At 50.1% G+C, this 11431-nt stretch overlaps 1 protein-coding gene across 1 annotated transcript; it reads right to left on the bottom strand.

The window, feature by feature from the left end:
- Positions 1-6113: 6113 nt before the first annotated feature.
- Positions 6114-11354, bottom strand: MRM3 (mitochondrial rRNA methyltransferase 3; the record flags this gene model as incomplete). Its single annotated transcript, XM_079724983.1, has 4 exons — positions 6114-6776; positions 8955-9122; positions 10546-10790; positions 11041-11354. The coding sequence occupies 4 exons, from the start codon at positions 11352-11354 to the stop codon at positions 6232-6234; spliced, it is 1272 nt and encodes a 423-aa protein (XP_079581109.1). The 3' UTR covers positions 6114-6231.
- Between the last annotated feature and the right edge of the window lie 77 nt (positions 11355-11431).

The raw sequence follows: 11431 nt of genomic DNA, 5'->3' as shown, positions 1-11431 counted from the left end.
ATCCCCCGCCGGAGCTCTGGCCGCCACCTCTCCGGGTTTGACTTGCTATTGCAGGGGGTGGAGTCTCAGATTACAGACATCCTTGTGGACACATGTTCATTCCCCCCCTTCACGGGAACACGTGCTCAGAAGCCTGAGAAGGCCAGTTGGAGAAACACAAGGAGTCGAGCACGGGTTCTCCTGTGAAGAGTGGGGCAGTCGTTGGAGACTCTCAAACCTAGCTCTGTCCTAGGGCTAGGGGCTGCTCTGAGAGCCCTGCTAGTGTCTCCCTGGGGGGGGCGGGGGGTGTGGGGACGAGGTGAGGTCACCCTCACTTGGAGGATGGTCGGGATTTCTGTCTGTGCCCTGTACCATGATGGCCTTGGAGCAAAGGTGGTCTCTCTTAGCAACTGCTTAACCTTCTGGGGCAAAAGAAACAAAGTCCAGTTGAGGAGGAGTCCTCTCAAGTCACTGCAGCAGAAAATTAGGTCATTTTTGATCCTTCTACGGTCCATACAGGGCCGACTAAACTACTTGCCACTAATGTCAACTGGACCCTTGACACCAGAATTCCCCTTCTCGAGGGGGGTGTGGAGGTTAAGATCAATGGGAAGGTTTACCATAAGGTGCTTTTGGTTATACGGGGCCGACTTTGGGGGAAAAATGCTGGGGGAGGATCACCTCACCAGTGAAAAATCCCGATCTCTATAGTGCGAGAGATCTTAAAGGTTATTGATGCAGACGAAGTGGGTGGCATCTTAATTCCCACTAAGCAGCTCCAAAATATCTTAAAATTCTTGTCGCTAATCGGAAGCAGGTTAAAACACCAGCTGTGACATACTCAAGGTCTTCCGCCAGCAGCAAGGGAAGCCATGCCCTGCAGGTTGAGGCAGGATGGTGGCTGTAAAAATGCCGCCCTGGGGTTCCAGATCTGTGTTCACCACAATGACTTCCAGATCCGATTCTACCCATTTTCACAACAGAGTTGAGATTTTTTTTTTTTTTACCTGTCCCCAACAATAAAGATCTGCTTAAGAAAAAAAGTATGTGTGTGGGGTTGGCATGTACAGCGGGCAGGTGTAAAGGCCACAGGGTGACTGAGAATCAGCTTCTTTTCCAGAAGTGAGGGGGCTGCCTGCTACCCCCGCCCGAAGTGTGTCCTCGCAATCAATGACTCTTCCTCATCCAAGCGCAGGGAGCCTGTTCTGCTTTTCTGGCATCAGCCAAGCTTCAAGTGGTAATTTTCAGCCAGACTGTGTTTTTTCCTGTTGCCTAATTAAAGCCACTGAAAAGCTGTTCTCTCCTCCTGCGGCCTTGTTCCAGGGCAGCAAACGGAATTCTGCAGTGATAGACATAGTAGAATGTGGTCCAGGAACGGAGCAGCTGGACCCAATGAGGTCATCGGAGAAGGAGAACTACACACGCGTGTGCGTGTACACGTGGAGAGGCCTGCGGGCTTGGAGTGGCAGCCCTGGGAGGGGCCCGAGCGAGGAGCTGGTCCAGCCCCTCCAGTCACGCAAGCATTCTGTTCACTGTCGCCTCCCCCTCGGCCAGGCCCGCTTGCCCGCTGGGAGCAGGAGCTGAGCGGGGCGGCGGCGAGCCGTGTGGATCGTGGGAGGTCCGGCAGTGCCCCTGCAGCTTCTCTCCGGTGCTGCGGCATGAACCGAGGACAACCCGGAGCTCAGGATCTTCCATTTACCCTGAAGCAGCTGTGTTCAGTGAGCACTCAAACCTAAGTCCCTCTTTGCTGACACCAACAGGGACAAGAGCGCCCACTGCTTTCCTCCAAGCAGGCTGCTCAAGGGAAAATGCTTTGGGGACAAACGGCTGTTGTCTATTCGCCTCATTATTATCATTATTATCATTTTTTTGCGGTACGCGGGCCTCTCACTGCTGTGGCCTCTCCCGTTGCGGAGCACAGGCTCCGGACGCGCAGGCTCAGCGGCCATGGCTCACGGGGCCCAGTCGCTCCGCGGCATGTGGGATCTTCCCGGACCGGGGCACGAACCCGCGTCCCCTGCATCGGCAGGCGGACTCTCAACCACTGCGCCACCAGGGAAGCCCCTCGCCTCATTATTGATTGTTCATTATTAGCAAGTGGTGCATGTGTGAAGGGTAGAATATTTTCCAGGAAACAAAAAGCTCGGATGTAGGAAAATATTATATTGGCTCTACTCTATGGCCGGGATTTCTCCTTCTACGAGGGTAGATCTGAAATCAGGACATTCTAGGTATGCCTGAGTGTGAAAGCACGAAGAGAAGTAACTGCTGCATTTTTCAGCCTAAGTATCTCTCACCATCTTGGCCTTCTGGAATACTTCCCGAGTCAGGAAACGTGTGACTAGGTTTGGGTGGGACTTGTTCTGAGGGGCTGTAGGGTTTCCATGCAATAATGTGCCACCTCATGAAAGCCTCTGTCCCCAGGCCTGTAGGCCAGTGTGCAGCCCCAGGAAGGCAGCCGGTCTCAGGTCTGACTCCTGGGCGCTCTTGCCTCACACAAGTAAGTCACCCACACGGGCTAGAAGTGGGATATGGGAGGAGGCATGATTAGGACCCAGTCCCCCAAAACAGATCTCCTTTGATATCAGAGGATATGAAGTCCCCAGCCAGTCAAGCCACTCTGCCGGCCTGGGGTCACAGAGGTGCAAGGGCGGCTGGGAGGCCAGACTGGGAGGCTGCAGCCACGTCTCTCCCAACCTTAGTTCTCTTCTTGCGTTTTGAGGAAGGATCAGCTTTGGTGATGGTCTTCTCCAACTATGAGGCTTTAGTTGAAAAAACTTGCTCCTCCCTACAAGACAGATGTGAAGAACAGAGCTGCTACCATGCGTGATGTATGCCCATTTTCAGTACCTGGCCTTTGAGCAGCGGCCTGGCTTCCTGAGGCTATGAGCGCCTGCAGCTGCTGCAAGGTAACGCGGGACCCTGGTTCAGGGACTGTCAGTCACCCATAGCAGCATATCTGGCTTCTAGCTTCTTTGAGTGTTCACTGATGCAGAGGACGTGAGATCTTGGAGTTTAAAGGTGTCTACATGAGTGTGTCCTTTAAAACACGTTTTTCAGGTGGGCCAGTCAGTTCTGCTCCCACAGCGGGTGGAGGCAGCTTGGCCAAGAGGGGCCCACAGCACAGCCGTGGTTTTCAGCACCAGTCGGGGAACCCTGGGCGAGGTGCTGATCCTGGTCTTCGTGTGGTGGAACAACAGAAGTGGAGCAGTTCAGCTTTTGGTGACATCGGGTGTTGCTGATAACCCTGGGGCAGGTGGTAGAAGGCCCCAGTGGAAACCACTCCCCCAGGTCTGTTTATCCTCTGGGCCTTAATGACTGAGATTCTAACATGAGCTAGTAGCCACGGCTGGGGGAGGGAAGAGGACCTCTCTGCCTCCCCTGCCCTGAAACTCTAAGCGGGGCGAGGCAGTGGGTTCTCAGTGTGAGTTCCAGGCACCTGGGGACATCAGCATTAGTCCAGAGCTGCTTTCCCAGAGGCTCCATTCAAGGGGAAAAGATGTGCTAGTTTCTTCTGAGGCAGCTACTTCCCATTTCTGTCCATTTCCTCCCTAGTTTTTGGTTCCATGTTCTATACTTCAGATTCTGCCGAGAATGAATGACAATGTGGGTGGGTCTTCAACTTTAGCACCTCTGAGCACAAACAGCTTGCTAAAGGCCCACTGTGGTGGAGGGAGACTTTTGACTCCGTCCTCTTTCACAAGTTGTAACCAGGAAAAATCCCCACCCTTCCCTTCAGGGTTGGGAGTGATTGAGGCGTGACTGCCCCCTTGTGGCAGAAAGCACCATTACAGCCACATGCAACACAAAAGCAAGGGGCAGCTTGGCCAGCCTTCTGAAGGCTTCTCTTTCAGCCAAGCAATGTGTTTTACTTGTCATATACTGCTCAGTTTTTATTCCTGTCTCCTGGGGGAATGGTGACATAAATATTGGCCTCAAAACTGGGAAGAATTCCAGATGGCTAATTTCCATCACTAGGCAAACAACTTCACCACCATTTGCTTCCCCTGTAATCATTTTAAAGAAAGGAAAATTTGCCCTCCCCTCTGCTAAGTTAAACCCACAAATATACAAAAGGAACTGACAAGGCATGGTATACAAGTCATGGACTATAAAGTGAATGGGATGTAAATGTCTTTTCCTTCTTACACCCAGGATGATAGAATGACTTGTAGGTGTGCTCTTCTGTGGTGCTTTGTTTTCCTGAACAAAGACAAGGTATAGGGTTTGTTGTTCTTTCATTGGTTTTTATTTTGCAATACAAGTCAGCAGGAACAATAACCCAGGGACAAAAGTTGCAGGAGACTGGTTTCATGCTGAAAAGGCATGAGCCTCTTTTTATTTTTTTTAATCTTTATTGGAGTATAATTGCTTTACAATGGTGTGTTTGTTAGTTTCTGTGAGCCTCTTTTTAGTGACGTGTTTCTTTAGCACTTTTCCAAGGTGTTCGGAGACTGTCAATAGAGTGGTATCGTTCTCCGGTGTCCACCGCCCCCAATTTCGCCTGCTGGTGTGATGGGCATTATAGCTGTGAAGCTGGCAGAGGGCTCCAGCCTTTGTGGGCTCAACACAGCATAAAGGCTGTGGGCTTTTCTACTTTTTAAAAGCTGACGGGGGGTAGAGTCTCAAGAACATTCTGGGGGCCCCTGTCACCCAACATCTGTCGGGGCCCTGGGCAGCCCCAGACCACAGTGGGACACCAGGGCAGCTTCTGGACAGTCAGCCTGAGAGAGCACAGCCAACCAAAGAGATTGTTCCTTTAAAAACCCCTCCCCTCAAACATAACAAAGCAATCCCCCTGGGGCACCACCTGGGGCACGGTCATGCGTGACCTTTTGGTCTTACCAGGGAGCTGGGCGAGCCAAGGCGGGAGGGAGGGGTCCACGGTTCGTCTTGGGCAATACTGCAACTCGCTGGACCTCCCTGTGATGAGCAGCTGAAGGGCTCCCAAGGAACCCCAACCATGACAGGGGCCACTGTATGGAAGGGACGTGGTGACACTACACTGCTAGTATCTTTGTCCTCAACTCCAACCATATTCGCTGTGGTGGTAAAAGCACTGCTTGAACTAGGTCCCCTCCTCCAGTCCCCGCCATCCCACCTCACCCACGCACGGTGACTTACACACACAGCGATTACCATCTGCCTTTGCCCTCGTGTCCCTGGCTACATCCCGCTGGCACTTGGTAAGTAAGGGTCCAGCTTGCCCTGGTCCCCTGGGGGTTTGAGAGAGAGAACAGCAGGGTCTTGCTGCAGAGTTGTGGGCTCAAGGGCCCCAAGCTCTCATCCTCAGAACCTCAGCCTCTCCCCTCACAGAAGCCTCTGTTCACACAGCCTCCAGGAACAGTGGCATTTTCCTAACAGTTCTGTTTATGCAGGATGGGGGGTTAATGTAAACAAGTCATTACATTTAACCAAAAGTGTTATACAAAGTAGGACTAACAACAGGAAGCTAGTAAAAAGGGTACAGCTTTGCTGACAGATGCAGGATTAAGCTGAAGATTTAAGAACTGTTTCCTCCTTTTCTGAACCAAGTTCTCAAAAAGATATCTGCAGAGGTGCTAAGAAGGTGTACTACCACCTGATGAATTCAGCTCTTTCACCAGAAATGGGGGAAAAATTGTGTCATACATAAACAGGGTTTAAGTCCTGGCCTGAATTAACAATCACAGAGATTACACAGCCAAGCCAGAAGAAGAGCCGGTTACTGAACGCCATCACCTGCAGCCCGCAGCTTCCCGGGTCATTAGTGTCTTAGCAATGTCCTCATCACCAGGCCAAAGATGAAAAGACAGGCATTGAGACCCACTGACCACACTGAAATAAAACTTTTTAATGTAATCTGCTGGTCTACACTTCACAGGGGTTTAATTTCCATTGACCAATGATCACAGGAGTGAGTGACCAAGGCCGGCCTCTAACCAGCACCCCACGACTGCAGAGCTGTGGAGGGAGGGGTCCTCCCTACCCAAGGTGATGCCCTCAGCAACTTTCTGGGCACAAAGATGCTCCCTGGTGGACAATTTTTAAAAACATACAGCCACGAGGAGCATTTACTTACGTTGTCTCTCTCTTACCCACACACACACGTACATACACACACCTATATAAAAGTCGGTGGGAAGACGGAGATCTCAGGAGGAATTTTGACCTTTGTTATTTTTGAGGCTAAGCAGAAAGTCAGGGAAGTTCTTATTTTTCCAATAACTACAGAGACAACCCAGAACTGAGGACTGGCTTCCACGTCCCCTCTCAGTGGTAACTCCCGTCCCTGCTCAAGTGTTCCGCCCTCACCCGCAGTTGTCTTTTCCCTTCAAAGAGCAGGATGCTCGCAGCCATGGCGGAGTTCAGGCTGTCCACACCAGGCACGATGGGGATCAGCAGCCTCCCGCCCCCCGTGCTCTCAGCCAACTGCAGGGACTCTAGGCTCACGCCGCTGGTCTCCCCACCTATCACCACAGCTGCAGGTGCCTCTGTCCAGTCTGAGTCGTAACTCTGGACCTCAAGTTCAGGGAGCCAGCCTTTACTGGCTGCACTTTCTAGATTCTCTTCCTCCTCCTCATACTTGTGAAACTTTAGGGGTCGTTGGTCACATACCCAGCCGTAGTCACTGGCCTTATTAGACATCTGGGCCTGGGCCTGCGTGTAAAGGCCACAGTTGTCAGCCACGTAGACGCGGGTGTCGGTGGGCAGGTAGTTAGGCACTGCTTCCCAGTCCAGGTTGTTGATGATGGGCACTTGGAAATGTGCACCCATACCTGCCCGCAGCACTTTGGGTTCCCAGGCATCCACACAACCTAGAAAATAAAAGGATCCAATTAACATTACAAACCTTCCCAGACATGGGGACTTCGAAGTAAATCAGATTAATTCTGGATCAGGAGATAAAACAAAAAATGTCCTAGCGTGGCCTTCTTGGTGGCTGGGACCTCTGCCTCCCCAGCTATGGTGCTGTCCAGCCAAGGGACTGGAGGATTCGTTCCTGCTAGTGCTGAAACAGATTTTATTCATCCCTTCAACATTTACCACACACAGGGAATTCCCTGGTGGACCAGTGGTTAGGACTCAGTGCTTCCACCCCTGGTCGGGGAACTAAGATCCCACGAGCCATGTGGTGAGGTCAAAAACAAAAAACAAAAGAAACAAAAGAAACATTTACCACCACGTGCCAGACATTGGGCGGGAGATGCGAGAGCCTTAAAGTCTCCAAACTCAAGGAGCTCATGATGGAGTGGGCAATGGCGTCGGGACGACATTTCAGCAGGTGACTACACTACCAGTAATAACTGATGTAAAAGAAGCATGAACAAGGTAATAGAAAACCCTTGTACAAAGCAGGGCTATCAGGAAAAACCACCCGAGAACACAACACTGAGCGGGATCTTGAAGGTTAGGAGGGTTTTGTCAGAGAATGACCGGGTCAGAGGACAAAGTTACAGAAGTGGGAAGAAAAACTAAGGTAATTGGGCCAATTACTGAGTGGGGGTGGGATGGGGGTGAGGTGGGAGATGAGACTGGAGGCAGGAAAGGACCAATTTAAAGGAGGCTGGGTATGCCAGGCTGAGGAGTTTAGGATTTTATCCAGAAGACAATATAATAACCCTGAAGGATTTTAAGCAAAGTAGTGACAAAATCTGGTTTATGTTTTAGAAAGACCCATTTGGCTTCCATGTTGAATCTGGATTGGAGCAAGGAAGATGCTAGAAATGGGGAAATTAGATCGGAGGCAATTACAGTAATCCAGGGAGAACCAAGGCCACAGCCCTTTCTTCCATACACACTTCTCCCTTCCGTGCAGTCATGCTAAACCCAACCACCTCTATGCATCAGCAGACACTTGGCCTTTCCCACAGGTCAGGAGACAGCAGGACCAGGGCACCACATATCCGCTATCCTCCCCGACTTGTTAGCACGAGTCTCCTCATTATAAGTTATCTTAGAAGTTAGCCTGCGAACTTCAGGATAGGTTAAGTAGGCAAACCAAGTTTAAAAAGGGAAAAAAAGACATGCAGAATGTACACTGTTCACATGGATCCCCAACCACAGGGACAAGGCATGGGAAGTGGGCTGTGTGCCAAGAGGTGGCAGGAGGGGCGGGCAGAAGAGGGGCCCAGACTGGAGGGGCGCCATCTAGTCTGACCCCTCCACCGGTGGGAGCAAGGGACAAGATGAGACTCCCCCTCATCCTGGTGTCCTCAGCACTGGCCACCACACCAAGTGTTCCTACTTTTTCCCTACCTCTCACACACCATCCGCCAGCATCAATGTGGAAACCACACTGCCTGGATTATACAGGTGCATTCCCAGACCACACCTGCTCTCAGAGGTCTCAACAGGGAGGCAGGTGAGTGGGGTACTGATGATGGAACCCCGCACCTCACTCATCCCAGCGGAGAGATGCATCCCAGCGAGGCGTGACTGGGAGGAGGAGCTGGCAGGAGCAATTCAGGCGAGTCTCAGCAATGGGACCACTTCGGTTTACACCAAATGGTAGCTTGACTGTTTCTGATGAATGATCCTCTCCCTCCCCGCACCCCCCCGGGTTGGAATAGCCCTTTCAGGCATGTCCCAACTGTTAGGCAAGTCTGTTTGGAACCAAGGCTACTAATTCCCATTTCTGACGAGAGGAGACAACCAAGTGTTCAAACCAGCATCTGTTTCTTCCCTGATTAATTATAAGTTCTTTAATAACGTAGCAGGTGTCAAAATAACTTTAAAGATAATCAACATGAATGAGTGTGCCAGGCACAGTGCTAAGTACTTGATATTCATCATCTCACTTAATCCTTAGAACAACCTTACCAGGTAGATTGTTATGCCCACTTTACAGATGAGGAAACTGACATTCAGAATACTGCTTACTTACACATAGCTACCAAGGGACAGATCCAAGATTCAAATACATACATGTCTGCCCACAGAGCCAGCTCACGTACAAACGGCCACCTAATCCACCCAGTAACAGGTGCTCTTACCTTTGGTGAGTAACACTTTGCTGCAGCCTACACCAGCAGCAGATCGCAGAATTGTCCCCAGGTTCCCAGGGTCGCGGAGATTGTCACAAATCAACAATATGGGCAGTGTGTGGAGAAGCTGAGTCTCTGGGTATGTCATCTTAATGTGGTCAGGTTTGGCAAAAATCCCTAAAGAAACAAAAAAGGTGGTTCGTTTGTCTGATGTGGGCATGGGGAGTAATTTGACTTTTCATTTATTTATCATTCTTTGTGTATTCTTAATTACACACTAGGTGGAGACATTCTGATCGAGAAATTCAGTGCCCTCCTCTCCCTCACAACTGCTTTCAACCTTGGAGTGTATCCTTTCAGAACTTGTTCCATGCATCTCCCTACATGTATGTCCATCTACCCATATATAAGTGCTTTTTCTTTTACCTAAAAAAAAAAAAAAAATCACACTCTGTGAAATTATTCTGTAACCTAGTTATTCTTTTTTTCTTTTTGGGCCTCACTGCATGGCTTGTGGGATCTTAGTTCCCCGACCAGAGATCAAACCCGGGTCCTTACCAAGGACGACTACAGCTAATAAGAGCACAGTTACTTAGACTGAGTGGAGGACTTAAGTAGTCCAAGTCCCCACCCTATGGGAGAGTTCTGGGCACGGGGGCACAGATTCCTAGGATTTGCTGGGTTTCAGAAACAAGAGACGGTCCCCAGAATTTCCGCTCCCAATTAATAGCTGTACAGTGAGCCCACTACAGGGAATATGCACGCACAACTGGTGTGGGAGGCCCTGGCCTAAACATTAGAATCTTGAAGAAAACGCCTTCCCTGTCCCAACTATCCCTTACTATCCCTTACTATCCAAGAGAAATCTCTACACTCACACATTTGATTCTCGTATCTTGAATGTCAAAAAAGTATAAAGAGTTTAGTCTTTCCATATTTAGAAAAAAGACTTTCTAAGTGCTAACAGACAGTCTATTAGAATCTTGAGTTGGATTCAATCGAATGAAGACAAGGTTTCCTGTTCAACAGGCTAAACAGTGCAATAAATTGCAGCTTACTGCTCAGACCTGCTTCTAGAATAAGGGGGTCAACAATATATAGGTATTACCACACTGGCAGAGGTTTTGTGGAAATAGAGGGTAAATCTTTTGGTAAACATTTTAATTTTTTTGTTTTTGGCCGTGCCTCGTGGCTTTCAGGATCTTAATTCCCCGACCAGGCACCGAACCTGGGCCCGCAGCAGTGAAGGCACCGAGTCCTAACAACTGGACCACCAGGGAATTCCCAACATTTTCTTAATTTTTAATTGAACACTTAAGGTTGAAGAAGTGACCCCAAAAAAATAAGGTCTGAGGAAGACTGATTAGTCCCTAGAGACTATTAAAAAAACCACAATACAAATGACAAAAAAATGGCTTGAGTCTCCACTGAAAATACAAGATGCACAGATTTGAGAACTGTATTTTTCTGGGTGTCTTAAGAAAAGGTTAGGCACAGTAATATTCTGAATTTGGTTTAAATAAAATTTGTTGCCCTGAGACAAATATGAACAAATAATCCCAAGTCTCTACTTCTAGAGACACACTGGATAACCACTGACCCATTATTCCTTGTGGTGTTACTAGGTCGGACCAATCCTTGATATCCTCAAATTTCACCTTAATGAGGCTAACACCTTTCAGCTTCTCAATGGGCAGCTCCTTTATGTATTCCAGACGGCTAAAGAAGAAAACTTTGGGCACAGCACCAGCCTTGAGAGCATCTGCAATCAGCCTACGACCTTCCAACAGGATCTTCCCTTGCTTTTCCCGAAATGGCCTGGACTTAACTACTGTCATCACACTGCTGTGGGTGGAAACAAAAAGACGGGTAATTACCAACATCCTCGTTACGGAGACACATCTAGTTCTAACAGACATGAAGAGCTTCGCAGGGAAAAAAACAAACTGTTAGACACTTATCCTGCCCTCCGTGCATAATAAAAACCAGCGAGTTGTGCTGCAAGAAGTCCTCCAACGGGAGGAAAGAGGTCAAGGTCTCGTTGTGAGGAGGAAAGAGAAACGAGAAAACTCCACAAGCCTCAGGAACACATCACCTCAGCCTTTTGTCTCCAGGGAAAGCCTTATCATAGCGAAGCCCCGACTCTTCCCAGGTGCTGGGGGTCTGGGATGGGGGCACCTGACGCGACTGCTTCAGTCGCTGCTCGCGGGGACTGGCCTCTGCCGCCGCCTTCCGAGGCTGCTTCCCGGGACCGGGCTTCCGTTCCACGACCTGATCTGATGGAAACACCACTTTCATGGGGCTGCGCCGCAGCGCCCGGACCCAGCGCCGCGCGTCGAGTTCCCAAGTCCGCATCACCGGCAGCAACGGTCGCGTGGCCCAACACACACACTCCCCCAGCACCGCCATATTCCCCTGCGCCGTGGGCTGCGTCACGAAGGCGCGCCGGCGGCGATCAGTGACGTCATTACCGCGCCGGCGTCCTC

The sequence above is a fragment of the Hyperoodon ampullatus genome (genome assembly GCF_949752795.1).
Source record: "Hyperoodon ampullatus genome assembly, chromosome: 19".
NCBI lineage: Eukaryota > Metazoa > Chordata > Mammalia > Artiodactyla > Ziphiidae > Hyperoodon > Hyperoodon ampullatus.
This window is presented reverse-complemented; position numbering and strand designations above follow the sequence as displayed.